We start from the raw sequence: 22,408 nt of genomic DNA on the forward strand, positions 1-22,408 counted from the left end.
AGACAAGAGATGTTACTGTCATGAGTTAATTAACTTTTTTCCAAATTAACCATAATGCCAAGGTCTAGATCTAGCCATTAGAGACTGAGAGTCTATTCAAACCAATACGCTGTTAAGTGCTGATTCTTTTGTAATAGTATTCAGTCCCACATCAAAGCTAACTGAAGGTACAACAAGTTTTCATAAATTTCTTCTTCATGGATATATTTCACTGGGGAGCAGGAGCGAGGTCAAGTCGAGGCATACAATTAAATGATCTCTGTGGAGAAGCTGGAATGTCACTTCAGAGAGAGAGGGAGAAAGAGAGAGATAAGGGTGAGGGAAGGCAGAGATAGAAATGTTAAATTAAAAAAGTGGTTTCCCTAAAGAGGGAGCCAGCGCTGGGCTCCGTAATTAAAGCTAATTCTCAATAACTCACATTTATCCCTTTATATTAGAACTACAAGTGAAAAGCTGCATGGTTTGCCAAGAGTTGTGTGTGTGTGTGTGTCTGTGTGTGCTCTCGTGCACCGTGATGAATGCGATGACTACAAAAACACAACAAGTACCACGTATCCCTCTCGTATTCACGATCGCGTCTCTCTCTCGTCACGCACATCTACTCTACACACAAAATCGCCTTTCTCCGTCTTTTTTGATAGTAATGATGTTAGTACAGTTTTTGGAGGGGGTGTTGGGCCGGAGTCTAAGGAGGCCATTGTGCTTCATTCTTGTAATTACAGGAGTAATATACAGCAATGATATAACCACGAGCTACAGATTTGAGACTTAAAATCACTGGAATTTGGACAGAGCTTTGTATGACAAGTGTCTCAATTAATTAAAACAATAGATTTGTCTCCGACTGACCTAGATCTTGGCTTAAATTAGTCTTAATTGACACAGTTGACTCAAGATTTGACTGCAATCTGTCTTAATTGATTTGAGACTTGTCTTGGACTTGTGACCTGCTTGCTTGAAACTGGGCTGACTGAGAAATTATCTGAATTGTGGTCATCTAAGTCAAGATTTGACCTTCATTGTCTCAGATTTGCAGGGGCTTGAGACTGGGACTGTGAACTCTCAAGAAAATGTTTGTAGATCCTGCGACAGTGACTCACAAGCTTTGTGCTATAATCAGTGTATAATAAGGGTGATGACATTTGAGAGAATGGTATATAGGACACAGGAATAGGAGTTTCAAGTTTAAGTAACGAATATGTTCTGCGAAGTCAGTCACCTACAGGTACCGATCATAGCACACCATAGGATTTACAGCAGAAGCAAAGACACCCTTGAATACACAACTTCAACTAAAGAAGACCTCGCGTAACTCGCTTACAGTGAAAAGACTTAATATAACCTGAAAAAGCTGCAGTGTCATCTGCACTCTGCTTGCTTTCTGACGCCTGTCTGTCATCATGATCATTTGGATGCTTGTATTTCCAATGAAGTGATCAAACACATGTGAGTGATGCAAGGTGAAATCCTAGCTCGCCCCTCATCTGAATGGTAAAGTGAGGTAATTAACTTATAGCACGTATTATGGTTTTCATAATCAGCTTTTTGACTCAGCTTGGTTTGGTTGGCTTACAGGTTGAAATCGACTCACAACAGAAGGTTTCTGGGTTTTACGCTGCCGGTCGCCCCGGTGGCCTTTGTCTTTGTGAGATGCCATTTTCTTTTGTGTTGTGTGTGGGTTCCTATCCAGCTTCCTCCACAGTCCAAGACATGCAGATTAATTGGTGACTAAATTGCCCATAGTTTGTGAAATGTGAGCTGTTTTGGTATTGTGATCATGAATAAATTAATTACCAATGGTACATATTAAGTACTGAAATGGAATAGTTCAAAGCTTCAGAAAATAGTGTATTTTTGGTTTTTTTTTTCTCCAAGAGTTTAGATAATAAGATCACTCTCATGTCTGCATGCTAATATGAAGACCTTTAACGCCTAGATGGTGAATGGCTCAGCTTGCACATTAACCAATGGAAACGGGGGAAATAGATAGCCGGCTCTCTCACCAATGGTGAAAGAAAAGTCTACCAGCATCACTAAAGCTCACCAAGTTAACCATCTCTGGTTTTGTTTAATCCTGCAAGAAACTAAAGGTTTTGAATGTGCAAGCTATCTTATTACAGGGGATATGCCATGTGCTGGGGAGGGTGGAAGTTTCCTGGCTAGGTGCAATGACTTCCTGATCCCTCCGTCTAAACCAACAACAACTGTTTTTTGTTCACACTTCAAGTTTGTTCATAATCAGATTTAAAAAAAGAACAACAAGTATACTAATTCATTAGTCCAACTTTACAAGGCGATTACTTTCTCAGCTAGTGTTCTGACCTTGTTTCCAGTCTTTAACTGGAGCTAACGATTAACACCAGCCTGCCTCCCTGGCTGAAAAACTTCAGTTTTGCCTCCACAAATTTTAGCGGGAACATGCGTTAGCCAACGAGTTTCCCAGCATCCTGCTAAACTAAGTTAACATTCTCCTGCTACCTGAACATGAGTGGTAACCTGTTTTCTCATCTTAACTCGCTGACAAGAATGCATGAGTAATATCCTCCAAAATGATCAAACTAACTCCTTTCAATAATGGATTACTAAAGGTGTGATACTTATATGCATTGAAATCTGGCACAACACAGGATACGTAAGGTTTCTGGTGCCTGGGGTCAGCTTCAACCAGTCCTTCTAGAAATCCATTCAACATAATCAACCAAACATAATCCAGTGACAATTACATTTCCTTCAAAATGTAACGCTCACAAACAGTTTATTAGGAACACCTTGGCTTTATTCAAAATTGCCCAAATAAATCCGAGTTCACCTAATCAATGTAGCAGCAGCTGTATCGCAATAAAAATCTTGCAGATCCAAGTGAGGAGCTTTCAGTAATGTTCGCATCAAACATAGAAAGAGGAAAAAATGAACTTTGACATGTGACATGATTCGTTGGTGTCCAAGACATTGGTAAAATACTCACATCCTCTTAGAGTTTTTCATACTCAGAATCGGAGCCAAAAAAACAATCAGTGAGCAAAAGCTCAGTAAATGACTACAACACAAAAGAGACATGTCAGGTTCAACTTCCTGTCACCAAGAACCAGAAACTGAGGCTTGCACTGGACAACAGAATTCACTAACACTGGAAGCTGAACACCTGTCTGTGGGGTCTGGAACTTTGTGCTGAGCAAGCAGATGGTCGGGTAGAGTCTGAATCCATCGGACCAACCTGCCTTGTGTCACAACAATCCGGGCTGGTGGTGGGGTGGTTGGATGGTGTGGGGAATATTTTCTTTTTTACAATACTAGTATTCAATTCATTGGGTTCTGAAATGTCTCAGTCTATCTGAGTTTGTTGACTGACCAATGTCATACTTCATGCCCCAGTTCACCATCTTCTAATGCTCCTTCCAGCAGGATCATGCTCCATGTCACAAACTGCTTTCATCAACATGACAGTGAGTTGAGAATGTGGTAGAAGGAGATTGGCAAGCATGAATGAAATGTTGTGATGCATCAATGTCAACTTGGAGCAGAGTCTTCAGAGGAAAAGCTTCAACATCTGTGGATCTATGAAGAACTGAGGACTCCTCAGTGTTAGTGTACTGTTCCTAATAAAGTATACACTGTAGTTTTTAATGAATTCATAATTGGATCAGGTGTATCAGCAAACCAATATAAATCTCTCCATTGACTCTTATTTATGCAAACATTATTAGAGAGTTTGAACAAAATTGGATGAGTTTTGTTTCTGCCCATTCTCAACAAAACGCTCATTCCATTAAGAATAATTGACTTAGTGCCTCAAAATCTAAGGAGGAGAATTTATGGCCTTGCTGCGAGGTGTATTTATTCTGTATGCCTCAGAGTCTAAAATTTGACGCTTGTGTTTGGCATTGGAATCAGGCTAAATTAGGTATGCCTTTATTGTGGCTTTTTAGGATTTTTCAATTTAGGAGCTCTGCACCGATACTAAGCCAAAACAGCCATGCCATTATTGGCAATTTGTCATTTGTCTAAATGAAAGCTCCTCTCCTCAGTAGGCTTGCTTTAACACTGTGGCTAATTCACAGAGCAGGCTAAATATTTATTTCTTCATTATAGTAGACTGAATTGATTCATTTGACTGCAAATAGTGATCAAATAGGTTTAAACCAGTGGGATTTTTCCATGGGTGGCAAAAGAGTGCATGTCAGGGCAGTATGTATGGGTGGGTCCCCATATGAAAATACAATCCTACTTCTATATATAAACAAGAAGACCCACATATTTTCCAATATTATTCTTAGTGTTATATTGATAGACATTGACCCAAGACTTTAAATTTTAATGATGGAGCGAAACAGACCAGCATTCATACAAAAAACTGTACAGTACTGCTGTTTCACTGCGGTTTCTGCACTACTGTAGCGTTCACACATATTTAAGAATTTATTCTCGTTGAAATGGGGCACCCATCCCTCTGGGAGACAACAATTGAATTTAACTTCATTGCGATTTAATCAATCTCATATCGGAAGCCATGACTTCTCGATTCAATGGATCTCCAGTCTCTACGTCAAAAGAATACAACAGGACAACAACTGGATGTAAAATAAAGGGAGTTTATTAACTAAACTACTATCTACAGAGTAAAATGCAAGGGTGTAATAATCATAAAGATGAAAATATATGGAAATGAGCAGTGTGATGAGTTGGGCAATGGTGGGAGAGAATAGTTTATGGCTATACACCTATGGCTGTACAGCTAATGATGCTACATCTACGAATTAAGGTTTGATGAATTAATATATTGCTATATTTCGACATCAACCCAGCCATGAGACGCCAGTGTTAAACCGGCCTACCTGTGAGTTGCGCTGTAGCGTGAAGACCCTCGCTGGAAGCCAGGTAGCTTGTGGTGTTGCCATGGTAACCCCGGAGACATGGGAAATCGTAGGTGGATTCTCCTGGAGGCTGTGTCCGAGTTATCACGATGATGGATTCTGCCGCAGTGGTTTCAGCGATTCAGCTCTGGTGGAGTTTTGCCAGGAGACTTTCTGGTCTCGGGCACTCTTGATTTCTGGTCGGCTTCTCTGCAGGCGGTTGTGCAGAGGTGTTTATCTGCCGCGTCTCTTGTGGGTTGATGTGGAAATAAACTCTAATGGCTCTTCACTTTGCCTGAATAACTTTAGAGGAAGACTGGCGTGGACCAGATGACTGTCTTACAAAAAGGAAAACTTGATGATGATTTAAAAGTAAAACAATTACTCTGAGGCACTTCTGTTGCTTTGGTTCAGTTGGTCTTGACTTGGCTTATAAAATAAAAGAATCGTGCATGTAGACAAAAATGATGTTACTTGGAGCTTGTGGCAAAGAAAAATAAAAGACGCGAAAAGTGCAAAAAATGACTCAGAGCCATGAGTTTGTGGCTAGCAGCTTAGAGCTAAGAGTTTTACATGTGCTACAGAGCGGGCTTTGAAGCCGAGACTCTGAGCTTTTGAGCAAAGTTCTCAGTTTCTGCATTGGTTTTCTTAGCTTCAGCTCTAGTTTTTGGCTTCGTTTCTCGCATCTTCCTTCTTCTTAGCATCTCGCCGAGGTTTTAACTTTGTTTGCATTTCTAACATTTCTGACTTCTAACGCTTTCTGGCTTTTCTTGACTTTGTGCTGAATTGTTCACGGATTGTTTTACTCCTGGCGGGGGTGGCAGCATGGTTTTCAGGGGCGTCAACCGTGTCTTCTCTTGGTGTTTCCACATTGAGAGAAAAGAGTAATTTCCACTGAACTTTGAATAATTTAATTCTAGAGTTTACTTATAAACTCGCACATCCGTGTTTCCACCAATGACCACAAAACATTAAATGTAACTAGAAAATTCCAGGGAAATTTTGAGTGTCACGGGGGCTACTGCCAGATGAGTAACATGATTTATTTCCAGTGTTTCAAAAGCCACCTGATCATATTCTGGTTTTGAGAAATGTCTTGATATAAAAGACTCTGATAGAAAACAATGTCACATCCCTCCATCCCATGTATTATGTGGAGAAATATCTCATATTCTGTGTTGTTTTTTTTAATAAAACAAGAGCAACATGTCTTCAAACTGGCATTTAAAGGGTTAAAAGCCTGAAAACTAATAAACATTTGGTAGGTTTGAGCAGAAATGAGAGTGGTTTAAGAGATGTATGCAAAAAAAAAAATAATAATTCTTTTCTCAAAATGTAGACATAATTGTTGGGATTCATAAAATGTAAACTTTGACAGGCAGGGTCCTGCATCAAAATTTAAACGGGGGTGCCGAGTCCGGCAAGCAATAACCTGTCTCCTCTCATTGACACCTAATGTAATCGTCTTTCTTTTTCAACAAAGAATCTCACTCTGTCTTCGCACTGAGCTTACTCACTCATTTTAAGGAATAATCTGAATAAAAATAGGAGACTGTAAGAAACTTCTGGCTTCAGTGTCTTGTCACGGTGTTTTTGGTTTTTAAAAGAAGTAACGGTTTTTCTCATAATTTGCATTGTTTTAAAGCCATGTAGAAGCCAAATTCTGGGCAGAATTCACCATTGCCATAGCGAACGGCAGCTCCTGACCTGTGTGCGTGTGTGCGTGCCTAGCAACCAGATAACCAACTCTCCAAGCTCCGCTAGCTTTAACATTAGCCGCATGTTAGGTCTTAAAATTACATTTAGTTTAGGTCTTAAATATGTAAGTCCATTTACTGCTTCTTTGTTGCTTTTCTTTTTGTTTTTGTTAAATGAGTGAATGAAGTTGTGACGGTCTCCGCTCGATGACAGAGGAGAGGAGACAGCTACTAGCCCCTCTCTCACTGTCACTTCTAGTCGCGTTGCTCTCCTCCCCAGTAAGTTAAATTAGCAATGAAAAAAACATAATAGTGGTAATTTAATAGCGGTTCATTGGATTTATTAACCTCAGGGGTCCCTCTGTCCTTTTTTGGACATTTTCTTCAGCTTTTCTTTTTGATCATTTGGCTGTGTTACAGCTGAAGGTATGGATTTCTGCCAAGAAAGTGTCTTTTTTGACATATTTTTTAAAATCATAAATAACTTTGGGAAAAATTGGAATTTTAACACCAAAAGTCATAGCACCTCTTTCGGGATCAAGACGCACGTTTTGATGTATATATTACCGGGGTTTTCTCAAAGCTGCAGGACGAGTTACGTGCCAAAATTTGGCGGAAGAATAATAATAAGCCCGAAGGAATATTAATAATAGTTAGTGCCACGGGTGCTCAGCTCCGAGGCACTCCTCTACAGCTCGAATAGCTGAGCTAATAAGCCCCCAGCTATTCTAGCTGTAGAGAGGAGTAATAGGAGTGTTGATTTCATATTACATCCTTCAAACCTGGAATTAATCATGATACAAGTGGTTAATTGATCAAACAACAATATAAACATTTCCCAAAGCTAATAGTCTATAGCAGGCACTCCTCTCAGCTATTCTAGCTGTAGAGGAGTGACTCGGAGCTGAGCACCCGAGACACTAATTAAATATCTAGCTGTTCTGTAACTCATGAGATGTTCCTATGCAATAGTTTAATCCCAAACCTCTATCCCTTAGAATGTTTGAAATGTAACATGTAGATTTTAAGACAATGTCCTTCATGTGAACATACTGTCAGCATCCTTCACACGAGGTAACAAACACTACATGACATCCAGAATGTCCATATTATTATTATTACAGTCAAAGAACTGCTGTGTAATCCACATTTATAGAGCTATTTACTTTAAACCTAAACTTAAGCTTAACTTTTCAAACTAATGGAGCATCAAAGGAGGAGTGCGAAATCACTTTTTTGTCAAAGTTAGAGTGACATGGTCAGTTGGCTACGGAGTGATCGCCGTGTTTAGCAGTATAAAATACCTTTAATTTTCTATTATTTTAACTCGATGCTCACGGCCAACACCTAAAAAAAAGGAGACAGAAATTTATTTTTCTGCAAAATGTAGACAAGTAATTGTTGGGATTCATAAAAATGTAACTTTGACAGGCAGGGTCCTGCACAAAATTTAAACGTAAACGGGGGTGCAGAGTCCGGCAGCAATACCATGTCTCACTCTCATATGAACTAATGAATCGTGCTTTCTTTTTCAAGAAGAATCTCACTCTGTTCTTCGCACTGAGCTTACTCACTCATTTTAAGGAATATCTGAATAAAATAGGACTGTAAGAAACTTCTGGCTTCAGTGTCTGTCACGGTGTGTTTTGGTTTTTGAAGAAGAAGTTAACGGTTTTCTCATAATTTGCAATTGTTTTAAGACATGTAGAAGACCAAATTCTGGGCAGATATTTGCACATTGCTATGGCAACGGCGGCTCTCTGACCTGTGTGCGTGTGTGCGTTGCTCTAGCAACCAGATAACCAACTCTCCAAGCTCCGCTAGCTTTAACATTGGCCTGCATGTTAGGTCTTAAATTACATTTAGGTTAGGAGTCTTAAATATGTAAGTTCCATTTGACTGTCCTTTGTTGCTTTTCTTTTTGTTTTTGTTAAAAGAGTGATGAAGTTGTGAACGGTTCTGCTGAGACAGAGGAGAGGAGAGCTACTAGCCTCTCTCGCTGTCATTGCACTTAGTCGCGCTGTGCTCTCCTCCCACAGTAATGTTAAATCTAGCTATGAAAAAAACATAATAGTGGTAATTTAAAATTAGACAGGTTTCTCTACATGTGGATTTATTAACCTTCAGGGGTCCCTCTGTCCTTTTTTGGACATTTTCTTCAACTTTTCTTTTTTGATATTTGGCTGATTCTTTGGCTGTGTTACAGCTGAAGGATATGTGGATTTCTGCAAGAAAGTGTCTTTTTTTGACATATTTTTAAAATCTAATGTCAGATTCTTGTTACATGGTCTATTAATCACTGGATACACATTTTGTACCTCTTGGGGTTCCTCGCGTCCAAAAAAGGACCACAAAAGAAAATGCTATAAAATCATCATATATCTCATTATTTTTTTCTGGCTTTTTTTTTGCATACATCTCTTAAACGCGACTTCAGCTTCTGCTCAAACCTACCAAATGTTTATTAGTTTTCAGGCTTTTAACCCTTTAAATGCCAGTTTGAAGACATGTTGCCTCTTGTTTTATTAAAAAAAACAACACAGAATATGAGATATTTCCCACATAATACATGATGGAGGGATGTGACATTGTTTTCTATCAGAGTCTTTTATATCAAGACATTTCTCAAAACCAGAATATGATCAGGGTGGCTTTTGAACACTGGAAATAAATCATGTACTCATCCTGGCAGTAGCCCCCGTGACACTCAAAATTTCCCTGGAATTTTCTAGTTACATTTAATGTTTTGTGGTCATGGTGGAACACGGATGTGCGAGTTTATAAGTAAACTCTAGAATTAAATTATTCAAAAGTTCAGTGGAAAATTACTCTTTTCTCCAAGTGGAAACACAAGAGAAGACAGGTGACGCCCCTGAAACATGTGCCAGCCCCCCAGGGATAAAACAATCGTGAACAATTCACACAAAGTCAGAAAAGCCAGAAAGGTTAGAAGTCAGAAATGTTAGAAAGGCAAAAAAGTTAGAAACTCGGCGAGATGCTAAGAAGAAGGAAGATGCGAGAAACGAAGCCAAAAGCTAGAGCTGAAGCTAGAAAACAATGCAGAAACTGAGAACTTTGCTCAAAAGCTCAGAGTCTCGGCTCAAAGCCCGGCTCTGTAGCCATGTAAACTCTTAGCTCTAAGCTGCTAGCCACAAACTCATGGCTCTTAGTCATTTTTGCACTTTTCGCGTCTTTTATTTTTCTTTGCCACAAGCTCCAAGTAACATCATTTTTGTCTACATGCACGATCTTTTATTTTTATAAGCCAAGTCAAGACCAACTGAACCAAAGCAACAGAAGTGCCTCAGAGTAATTTTTTAACTTTTAAATCATCATCAAGTTTTCCTTTTTGAAGACAGTCATCTGGTCAACGCCAGTCTCCTCTAAAGTTATTCAGGCAAAGTGAAGAGCATTAGAGTTTATTTCACATCAACCCACAAGAAACGCCGGCAGATAACACCTCTGCACAACCGCCTGCAGAGAAGCCGACCAGAAATCAAGAGTGCCCGAGACAGAAAGTCTCCTGGCAAACTCCACCAGAGCTGAATCGCTGAAACACTGGCAGAATCCGTCATCGTGATAACGGGACACAGCCTCCAGGAGAATCCACCTAGATCCCATGTCTCCGGGGTTACCATGGCAACCACAGCTACCTGGCTTCCAGCCGAGGGTCTTCAGCTACAGCGCAACTCACAGTAGGCCGGTCTTAACACTGCGTTCATGACTGGGTTGATGTCGAAATATAGCAATATTTAATCATCAAACCTAATTCGTAGATGTAGCATCATTAGCTGTACAGCCATAGTGTATAGCCATAACATATTCTCTCCCACCATTGCCACCTCATCACACTGCTCATTTCCTTATTATTTTCATCTTTATGATTATTACACCTTGCATTTACTCTGTAGATAGTAGTTTAGTTAATAAACTCCTTTATTTATATCCAGTTGTTGTCCTGTTGTATTCTTTTGACGTAGAGACTGGAGATCCATTGAATCGAGAAGTCATGGCTTCCGATATGAGATTGATAAATTTGGCAATGAAGTAATTCATTGTTGTCCTCCCAGAGGACTGGTGCCCCATTTCAACGAGAATAAATTCTTAAATATGGTGTGAACGCTACAGTAGTGCAGAACCAGTAAGAGCTGTACAGTTTTTTGTATGAATGCTGGTCTGTTGTCCATCATTAAGAAAGTCTGGGTAATGTCTATCAATATAACATAAGAATAAATATTGGAAAAATATGTGGGTCTTTTGTTTATATATAGAAGTAGGATTGTATTTTCATATGGGGACCCACACATACTGCCCTGACATGCCACTCTTTTGCCACCCCATGGAAAAATCCCACTGGTTTAACCTATTTGATCACTATGCAGTCAAATGAATCAATTCATGTCTACTATAATGAAGAAATAAATATTTAGCTCTCTGGTGAATTAGCCACAGTGTTAAAGCAGCCCACTGAGGAGAGGACTTTCATTTAGACAAATGACAAATTGCCAATAATGGGATGGCTGTTTTGGCTTAGTATCTGTGCAGAGCTCCTAATGAAAAATCCTAAAAGCCACAATAAAGCATTACTCTAATTAGCCTGATTCCAATGCCAAACACAAAGCTCAAATTGTAGACTGAGGTACAGTAAATACACCTCGCAGCAAAGGCCATAAATTTCCCTCCTTAGATTTGAGGCACTAAGTCAATTATTCTTAATGGAATGAGCGTTTTGTGAGAATGGGCAGAAAAAACTCATCCAATTTTGTTAACTCTCTAATAATGTTGCATAAGATAAGAGTCAATGAGAGATTATATTGGTTTGCTGATAACACCTGATCAATTTATGAATTACATTTAAACTCAGTGATTACTTTATTAGGAACAGTACACTAACACTGAGGAGTTCCTCAGTTCTTCATAGATCCACCAGATGTTGAAACTTTCCTCTGAGACTCTGCTCCAAGTTGACATGATGCATCACAACATTTCATTCATGCTGCCAATCTCCTGTTCTACCACATCTCAACTCACTGTCATGTTGATGAAAGCAGTTTGTGACATGGAGCATGATCCTGCTAGAAGGAGCCATTAGAAGATGGTGAACTGGGGCCATGAAGGATGAACATGGTCAGCAACAATACTCAGATAGACTGAGACATTCAGACCATGATTGATAGTATTAAAAAGAAAATATTCCCCACACCATCACACCACCACCACCAGCCTGGATTGTTGACACAAGGCAGGTTGGTCCATGGATTCAGACTCTGACCCGACCATCTGCTGCCTCAGCACAAATCCAGACCCATCAGACCAGGTTTTCAGCTGTCCAGTGTTAGTGAATCTGTGTCCAGTGCAGCCTCAGGTTTCTGGTCTTGGTGACAGGAAGTGGAACCTGACATGGTCTTTTGTTGTTGTAGTCCATTTACTGAGCTTTTGCTCACTGGATGTTTTTTTTGGCTCCATTCTGAGTAAAAACTCTAGAGACTGTGAGTAGTTTACCAATGTCTGACACCAACAATCATGTCACAGTCAAAGTCATTTTTCCTCTTTCTGATGTTTGATGCGAACATTAACTGAAGCTCCTCACTTGGATCTGCAAGATTTTATGCGATACACTGCTGCTACATGATTGGCTGACTCGATTATTGCATGAATAAGCAGGTGTTCCTAATAAACTGTTTGTGAGCGTACATTTTGAAGGAAATGTAATTGTCACTGGATTATGTTTGGTTGATTATGTTGAATGGGATTTCTAGAAGACTGGGTTGAGCTGACCCAGGCACCAGAAACCTTAGCGTATCCTCTGTTTTCCATATTTCAATGCATATAAGTATCACACCTTTAGTAATCCATATTGAAAGGAGTAGTTTGACATTTTGGGAGATATACTCATTGCATTCTTGTCAGCAGTTAAATGAGAAAACAGTTACCACTCATGTTCAGGTAGGGCCAGGAGATGGTTAACTTAGTTTAGCAGGACTGCTGGGAAACCGTTGGCTCTGTCCCATAAAATTTGTGGAGGCAAACTGAAGTTTCAGCCAGGAGAGGGCTGGGTTATCTTAGCTCAGTATAAAGACTGGAAACAGGTAGAAACAGCTGGAAAGTAAGCCTTGAAAGTTGACTAATGAATGTAGTATATGTTGTTTTTTTTTAAATCTGTATAAAAACTGAAGTGTGAAAAAAACAGGTTGTGGTTTAACGGGGGATCAGGAAGTCATTGCACCTAGCCAGGAAATACTCCAGCACATATGCCCCTGTAAAACGATAGCTTGACACATTCAAACTTTGTTTCTTGCATGGATTAAACAAACCAGAGATGGGTTAACTGGTGAGCTTTAGTGATGCTGGTAGACTTTTCTTCACCATTGGAGAGAGCCAGGCTATCTATTTCCCCCTGTTTCCATTGTTAATGCAAAGCTGAGCCATTCACCTCCTGGCTAAAGCTTCATATTTAGCATGCAGACATGAGAGTGATCTTATTATCTAACTCTTGGAGAAAAAAAAACCAAATACACTATTTTCTGAAGCTTTGAACTATTCCATTTAGTACTAATATACCAATTGTAATTAATTTATTCATGATCAATACCAACAGCTCACATTCACAACTATGGGCAATTTAGTCACCAATTAATCTGCATGTCTTTGGACTGTGGGAGGAAGCTGGATAGAACCCACACACACACAAGAAGAACATGCATTCTCCACAAAGAAAGGCCCGGCCGACCGGCAGGGTAAAACCCAGAACCTTCTTGTTGTGAGTCGATTTCAAACTGTAAGCCAACCAAACCAAGCTGAGTCATAAAAGCCTGATTATGAAACCTACAACGGTGCTATAAGTAATTACCTTCACTTTACCATCAGATGAGGGGCGAGCCTAGATTTCACCTTGCATCACTCACATGTGTTTGATCACTTCAGTTGGAAATCAAGCATCCAAATGATCATGATGACAGACAGGCGTCAGAAAGCAGCAGAGTGACAGATGAGCTGAGCTTTTCAGGTTATATTAAAGTCTTTTCACTGTAAGCAGTAGCAGTCTTATCTTTAGGGAATGTTGTGTAGTCAAGGGTGTTTTGCTGCTGTAAATCCTATGTGGTGCTTATGATCGTACCTGTAGGTGACTGCATCAGACAATTTCTTACTTAACTTGAACATTCCTGTCCAATACATTTCTCAAATGTCACACCCATTATACACTGTATAGCACAAAGCTGTGAGTCACTTGGCCCAGTTCAAATTCTGAGAGTTCAAGTCCAGTCTCAAGTCAACTGAGACAATGAGTCAAATCTTGACTTAGATGACACAAATTCAGATAATTTCTCAGGTCAGCCCAGTTCAAGCCAAGTCACAAGTCCAAGACAAGTCTCAAATCAATTAAGACAGATTTCAGTCAAATCTGAAGTCAACTGTGTCAATAAAGACTAATTTAAGACCAAAGACTTAGGTCAGTCGAGACAAATCTATGTTTTAATTAATTGAGACATGTCCATACAAAGTCTGTCAATTCCAGTGATTTAAGTCTCAAATCTGTAGCTCTGGTATATCATATGCTGTATATACTCCTGTAATTACAGAAGTGAGCAGCAATGGGCCTCTTAACTCGGAACCCCCCCCCTCAAAAACTGTACTAACATTTTACTATCAAAAAGACAAAAGCATTTTGGTGTAAGTAGATTGTCTGACAGAGATAAGCCATCGTGATAGAAGGGAATACGTGTGTTGTGTTTTGTAGTCATGCATCACTCGTGCACAGACACACACAGACACACACACACACACAACTCTTCAACCATGCACTTTTCACTTAGTAGTTTAATATAAGAGGGGATAAATGTTGAGTATTGAGAATAGCTTTAATTACGGAGCCAGCGCTGGCTCCCTCTTTAGGGAAACATTTTTTAATTAACATTCTATCTCTGCCTCCCTCACCCTTTCTCTCTCTTTCTCCCTCTCTCTCTAGTGCATCACTTCTCCACAAGAGATCATTTAATTGTATGCTGCTGACCTGCTCCTGCTCCCCAGGTAAATATATCCATGAAGAAATTATGAAAACTTGTGTGTACCTTCAGTTAGCTTTGATAGTGACTGAATTATTACAAAAGAACAGCACTTAACAAGCTATTGGTTGAAAAAGATCAGTCTGTAAGATGGCTAGATCTAGACCTTGGCATTATGGGCTAATTTGGAATAAAAGTTAATTAACTATGACAGTAACCATAAATCATTTGCTAGATATATTAACGCAAATGTAACCCAAAGTACAATGAAGGAATAAAGAAAAACTATTTCTTGATTGAGTGGTGGTTAAGGTTATGGAAAGGTTAAGCTTAAAGTATTGTTAAATAAAAAGTAGAACATTAGTTGTAGGTCTATGATGGAAAGCCAACTATGGTCTCCAGCAGGAAAGTCAGATGTGCGACTAGCACATTCACTGGAGCCGGCAGGGTTGCGTGTTTCTATCTGGCCCTGAGCCGAGTCAAAAAGAGTATTAACTTAGCCCAACTTATACCCGACAGGCATTCTGTTATTTCATGTCTGAACCTATGTTGTCCTGACAACATACAGTATGTGTGGCCACCTTGTAAATGACCATCAAAAAGCAGACGTGATGGAACCTGACAAACCCAGTTCATCCATCACCATGCCCCTTGACCTTTGACCCCCAAAATCTAATCAGTTCATCCTTAAATCCAATTGAATGTTTGTACCAAATTTGAAGAAGTTCTGTCAAGGCATTACCAAGATATCGTGACCATCACAATGGGATGGATGGACGGATGAACAACCCAAAAACAATATGCCTCTGGCTCTGGCTGTGTGTGGAGGAATAAAAATAACATTGGTTTGTTCAAACATCTCGACACACAAGAAAGTTCATGATGACCAGTGTGACAATTTCCCTCTCCTTTTCCAATGTGATGACATTTTCAAAGTCTCAATATTGTATATATAAAGCAATATGAAAAGCTGAACAATATAATATGAGATATATCCAACATCTTAATAAACCATAAACCAATAAACCAATAAGCCATTTACCAAGATAATGATATGGTATTTGCTTTGCTTGTTGAAGAGCCTTAAGCTGTGCAGACATACAGGGCTAATTGGTTGGTTGAAGTTCTGCTTAGATGTTGCTGTAGCCAATGTTATTTGAACAGTATGACATTCAGGCAATGTGTAAGATTAGTATGGGTGTATAGTTGGAGTGACTGAAGGTTGGCAATAGACTCATAATGTTAGTAATTCCAGTTTGAGTTTATTATTATTTATTATAAGAATAACAGACTGGGAAAATGTCTCCATGGACAAGTTTTTCTGAGTTTGACTTGCACTCAGTATTGAAGGAGCTTTGAGAGCCTTTAGAGTTTAGTTTATTTCTTACTACAGTATGTCCTGACTGCTTGCTATAACCTGCCTGTCTCCCAGACAGCTGCAGACTTTCATGTGCCTGCTGTCCTTTCCTCAACCCTCACTGTCCACCAGACGTCTTGGCAGCTTTCCAAGGCAGCATCTTTTTTGTGAACCCTCACTTCCCCTTCATGAACCTTTGGTCATTCTCACTCATTACTACTCAACACTCCTCCTTGCTTCACCACCAGCTGTGATGCATCTCTTTAGATACAGTTCATTTGATGTATTGAAATCCTTTCGTTTTCAATTTTACCCTTTATTACCCTAAAATAATCCATCCATTAGCCATATGGCTTACCTTGAATGTCATAGGAGGGTTGGAGGCAATCCCAGCTGACACATGTCCTGTAATAGAACATTGGCAATTTGGAGTCACCAACTACCACTAACCAAGCACAACTCTATAAATCTTAGGACAAGAGTCCAAATGCATATTTTTGCATTTCTTTACACAGAATTTAAGTCTTGTTCCTATACTGGTTTTTATTCCTCTGCGCCAGTGACAGCTAGAGCTGGAGGCATATTGTTTTCAGGTTGTCCGTCCATCTGTCCATACATCCGTACATCCGTCCGTCCCATTCTCGTGGACACGATATCTCAGTAACACCTTTCCAGAACTTCTTCAAATTCTTCAAATCATTCAATGGGACTCAAGGTTGAACTGATTCGAAAATTTTGGTTCATATTTTCTATGACTCCGGATAAATAGGGATGTAACCTGAAAGTGGAGGAAGGGGACAACCACGAAGAGTGATTCTTGTTCTGGTCTCAAATGTGTCTGTCTTTGATCATGGTAAAGGGTTAAGTTGTGCAACTTTCAAAACTGAACATCACAAAAAATTCACACGCATGCTGTTCTAGCAGCTCAAGCAAGCTCTGCCTTATTCACTAATCAATCCAAACAAAACGCTTGATTGTTATACGAGTCACAGTCTAGTGTTTTGTTGGAGTCAGAGCAACAACAGTAAAAAATCTAGAAAAACAAAAGGTGTGATGGGTAAACAGAGTGACATTTTTACATCTAGAAAGCCAAGCATGCCAATTCTTCATGTGTCCTTGATTAGTATGATGACCAACAAAAGAGGACTTTACATCAAAGGGGGCACGTGTGTCAATCACTCTGGACTTGTGGGTTTAACTGTTTCCTGGCAGTGAGGAGAATGATATTGTTTAACACTGTCTGGTTTCCGTGTGTCAGTTGGGAGCATAAGCTGCTTGCATTGACAAATATGCATGCCAGTTGGCTGACAGCCAGCATGTCAGAGGGACCTGGAGTGACCTCATATTAGGGGTGGGCGATATGGCAAAAATATCATATCACGATTTTTTAAAAATAAAATCACGATTTCGATTTTATCACAATCTTAAATTGGAAAAAGAAAAACAGACAATTTAGACCAAAGAACCTTTCTTAACAGATTTTATTTCAAATAGTCACAGTTTTTCCTGCATGTGCAAACAACGTAAAGTTTAAGGTAAACAACAACATCATTCTGGTTCGTTGTGTTACCACCCGACGTGCGAACGGTTTCTGTGCAAACTTTGCAGATTACATTGGCTTGCGCTTGATCAGTTGCGGAAAATCCAAACCAATTCCATATAATGGAGGTGGAATTTTTTTTAGTGACCAACTCCGTTTGGCTTTCAGCCATCGCTCTCCATGTGCTACCGCTACACACACAAACAAGGAGGCGGGTAGGAAAGTGCGTCACTGCCCGTAATTCGCTATGATTGGTCGGTCAGGTTGACGACGTCAATACGTCTGGTGCGTCGGTGCATCAGTATAGAACTGCAATTTATAGAATGTGCCCTAGACGATCCCACGATCACTGCAGTTTGAAAGATCGTCTTCACGTTGTAATCCTTCACGATCTAATATCGTCATATCGCCCACCCCTACCTCATATACAAGGAAGTAGTGAAAAAGGGATGTGAGGCCATCTTGTAAGCTACAGCGACAGCCAGCAGGCAGCAGGGCTGACAGGAGGAGACTGTCAGCAGGCAAGCTGTGATGGAGTGTGTATTTACCAGATCTGCTTTATGTAAGGGCATGCACAGACATAAACAAATAGATGCTCACACACATACAGTACAACCATACGGGTACCCATCAGGTCACATAAAGCAGATCCGTTCTGGCAAGAACTGGATCAGCACCAAACTCACATCCTGACGGTCACAGTACATGACTGATTAATGAACTCACAGACTGTGAACACTCATCACAGGGGCATACACACATGCAGGCACTCACACACATACACAAAAACAATAGGTCAAACTCAACTGCTGCTCATTTCATCAACTGATTCATTGTACGTTGCCTGTGACAACTGCTTTTTCGTCACCACAGTATGTACGCTGGTAGCCCCTGTACAAATCCCATCACTCTGCATATAGACCACATTAGTGCACTGGTAGCCATGTCATAAACCCATCCTGCTTCCTGGACTGATACAGTGGAACCACTGTGAAATGCCTACACCACAATGCATTAAATTGCACATCACATGATGTCACATCTACATGGGCTCTGTCCTAGTGGACTCAATAACATACTGCTTTTACAGCAGCTTCTGACTGACAGGATGTCTCTCAGGTGGAACAACTAGAACAACTCTCGGGCATACATGATGACTTCAATAATGATAAATAAATAAATAATACCATGAAATGTCCCACTACCATACAGACATTACATTATAGTCCTATCCTAGAGGCATCAATCAATTTTAGTAACTCAGAATTACTGTAAATAAACCCATGTTCAGCACATATAGATGAATATATTATAGTAACAGATTTTATATACATAAACAGACTTTTTTTATTTTAGGATGTAAAGTGGTTGAACAGAATCTTTTTTATTTCAGGTATATCTAAAAAACATTGTGTCACTGTCAACAGTTACAAAATTTAACAATGTTTTCAATGCAGTTGTAATGTTGATGAATCATTTTGGTCATTTATCATCACTAAATGGCAAACGTGTGTTGCTTCCTGATTCTCAAATATAGAACTGTTGCCTTTAAACTGAATATCTTTTGGTTTTGGACTCTTGGTTGGATGAAAACAAGGCAATGTTCTGAAATTACTTTGGGTTACATTATAGTCCTAACCCAATGACAGATGTGAAATATGTAAATGGATGTGGGTATAAGTAAGTACTGTCTGCAATCTGTGGATTCTCCATCACAGAAACATTGTGGCAATAGTAGACAGAGAAGACAGACACTAATGTATCAAACTTTTTAACAGTAGAAAGAGAATCAGAATCTGGATGTTGAAATCTTTGCCTTCATGATGTCTTACCACACTACAAAATTTAATGAATTTACAAATAAATGAAAACTATTTGTGAAATAACTTTCAGACATTTGTCAATGAATTTTTGTGAAGTGAAAAGCATTTGTGGATCTCAATTCTACACTTGTGGATTTGCATTTTACACTCACTTGGTTTTGAGACAAATTTTCCGCCAGTCTCAATGAAAATTGACCTGTATCACTCTGCCACTTTCTGAAAACTCTAGTAGCCTACAGACAACGCAATTTCCGCTTTTCAAAGTAAGAGCACACAGTCTTCTATGAGCTGTGTTTTCCCAAATAATTGGCGACAAGTGACGTGCAATAGGTTAACGTTTGTAAGATATTAAGTGACAGGACCTGGTTAAGGTCTTTGATAGTATGACTGTTATTGTTCATTGCAAATATGTAGGCCAAGCTAATGTTAAAAACTAAACTTGTCTCCACTTGTTGCCATGGAGACAGTAAACAGTCATGTTACAGACTAAGGGAATGAAAGCAGGGTGCTGGATTTCATACACTGTGAAGATGATGAAGACATTGTAAACAGATCACATTTCATACCCATCCAACCTGTAAGATAACTGGTGACATATCTTTACCATTGAGTTTATTGTAATTATTATGAAATTTGTTTGTGTATTTGCAAATCTGTTTCATATTTGCAAGATACTTTTGTGAATTTACAAATGTATTTTTTGTATTTGTGAAAGGTGTTTACAGATCTGTTTACACAAATAATATTGAGACAAATCTACCTTCATACAGGAAAAGTTCAACTATTAAACTAAATTGTGAAACCGTGTCAAAATGACAAGAAGGTTGTCTGTCTCAAAATTTGATATTGAAGTTGCTGGAGCAGCAATCATGTTATTTCATGTAGGTAGAATATGACTGAAAATATGAGACAATTTCAGGACATTTGTTTACTTTCCTGATTGTGTGGCGGTCACTCTTTAATTGCTTGAAGTTTCGGGAAATACACTAGTTAGTTTAATAATCTTTCATGTCTGTCCATTCAATATGAGGCTGGATCCAGGAGATTTAATTTAAGCTTACCTCAACATAAATACTGGAAGCAGAGGGAAACAGCTAGACTGTATCTGTCTAAAGGTAAAATAATCCACTTACTAGCACCTCTAAAGCTCCCTCCTAAAAAGTTATATCTGCTTTGCTGATTTTGTACTACAACCGAAGTACTGGACTATTACTTAGCTGGGAAAAGAAGTTTTGTGGTCACTGTGAGGAGGCTTTCACAGGTTTTACAGGATAGAGCCAGGGCAGTAAAAGTAAAGTAAAACCTCTGACCTTGGCAAACAGCGTCCCCTTGGCTGCCATTGCGTCCTCCCCTCTCCCATTGGGGTAGCACTCATAGCGTGCATCCAGAATTGGGTATCGACTGGCCAACATCAGCCCACTATTCAGGAATTTGAACCTGGAGCAGCAGCCTTTCCAGCCATACCGCCCAACATCACTCAGCACATACGGAAAGTAGCGATGCAATTGCCGTCGCAGTCTAGTTGTCGAGCTGTGGTCGAACACTTCCTGTAGAGCCAGGAAATCCAAGTTGGCAGGGAAAAAGGCAGAGATCTCATGGTCGAATGTCTCATCTCCATGGCGGCGTTTTCGTCCAGGGCGCTTGAAGATTGACGTGCGAGGGACATGAGAGAGTGTGTTGTTGGAGGATATCCCTACTCCGCTGTCACCTCCATGGTAACGAGCAAGGGACTCCCTGGAGGCAGTCATGCTGCTTGTGTCTCCTCCTGCCTGATCCCCTGGCCGATGGTTCCCTGTTTCAGCCTCCTCCTCCTGGGGGTCTGGGTCTGGAGCACTGATGCTGATTTGAACCCCTGAGGTGTGATGTGGGAAGTCTGTTGAGGATTTTGGCTGGTTCCCTTCACCATGCATGGGACAGTCATGATGGCCAGGGACACGCTGAGGCCCTGTGGAATGCATGGGACAGTCTGGAGCCTCCCCTGAGGTGTGAACAGGACAGCTAGAGCTGTTGTTAGCCCCTGCTGGGTGGAGTTGGCAGTCTGCTGTGGTGTCTGTTTCGTCTGGGTGAAGGGGGCATCCAGAGGAGCCCTGGTCTCCTGCAGCGGGGTGTAAAGGGCAGTCGGTGGCACCTGAGGGGTGAATTGGGCACTCGGTGGGGGGTTCAGTTTCAGTGTCCGCTGGGCCATTGGTGGTGTGTGTGGTGTCTGGACGATGGTCCAGAGAGGAGGTACGACGGAAACCTGTGGCAAGGCTGCTGAAGGATGCCGCACTAAAGAATGGAACAGAAAGACAGACAAATTCAAAATGTATTTGTTTGATTGGTATTTATGACAGGAATAAATGTTTTTACTACTGCTAAGACATGAGCAGCAGAAGCCCAGGAGAGAGCTCTCCTTACCTGATGGAAGTGTTAGTAGGTGAGTCAATGTAGATTTTTATTTGAGGCCGACTGGCACCATTGCGGATCCTCTTCCCCACCTCACGGGCTCTCCTGTGGGTGTCTGACAGGTTGTTGAACCTGGCCAGGGAGTCAGGCAGCAGGCATACGTTGGCACTGCAGAAACAGAAGCTTCTGCCCTGTGGCCTCCATTCCCCAATACCTATGCCCCCCAACCCTGCCTGGCCCTGCTCGATCTGGTGTTTGTCTGGTCTGCACAAGGTAAGAAAGAAATACAATATTAAATCAAACAGAAGCTCTTGAGTACCCAAATACCTACCCTGCCTAATTTAGATGAGAGGATCAATACCACACTCATATCTGCACGCTTAATATGAAAGTCAAAGCATAAAGACTGGACAGCTAGCCTGCCAAAGCACTTATACAGCTCACTAATTAACGCATTATATCTCATTTGTTTTGTCTATACAAAATACAAAGTTTCTGTTTTTACAGGGAGAAAGTGACTTCCTGGAGTCTCAGATAGTCGCCTGGCAACCTCACAAAATAATTCCTCAAGAAATAGCTCCAGATTGAGGCTAATGGTTCTGTTGAAGCATTGCAGTGTTAAATGAGTTTCGCAGGTTCTCATTAATACACTTGTTGACACAGCAAGGTGCTCTGTGGGGAAAAGCTGTGGTGTAAAAATCCACAGCTGTTAAGTTTATATCACTTTGAGTTTTGCCTTTAAAGAAATGTGTC

At 40.3% G+C, this 22,408-nt stretch overlaps 1 protein-coding gene across 1 annotated transcript in view; it reads right to left on the bottom strand.

Annotated features, from left to right (window-relative positions):
* The window catches only part of smpd3 (sphingomyelin phosphodiesterase 3), a 59,199-nt gene that overhangs the window by 24,163 nt on the left and 12,628 nt on the right, over nucleotides 1–22,408 (bottom strand). Inside the window, exons 2-3 of the mRNA XM_022763007.1 lie at nucleotides 21,668–21,919; nucleotides 20,581–21,538 (exon numbers count right to left, since the gene is read on the bottom strand). Of these exons, the coding sequence (XP_022618728.1) occupies nucleotides 20,581–21,538; nucleotides 21,668–21,919 (1,210 nt within the window). The remainder of the gene's footprint in view (nucleotides 1–20,580; nucleotides 21,539–21,667; nucleotides 21,920–22,408) is intronic.

Source organism: Seriola dumerili, unplaced genomic scaffold, assembly GCF_002260705.1.
Source record: "Seriola dumerili isolate Sdu_G_001 unplaced genomic scaffold, Sdu_1.0 BDQW01000465.1, whole genome shotgun sequence".
NCBI classification, from domain to species: domain Eukaryota; kingdom Metazoa; phylum Chordata; class Actinopteri; order Carangiformes; family Carangidae; genus Seriola; species Seriola dumerili.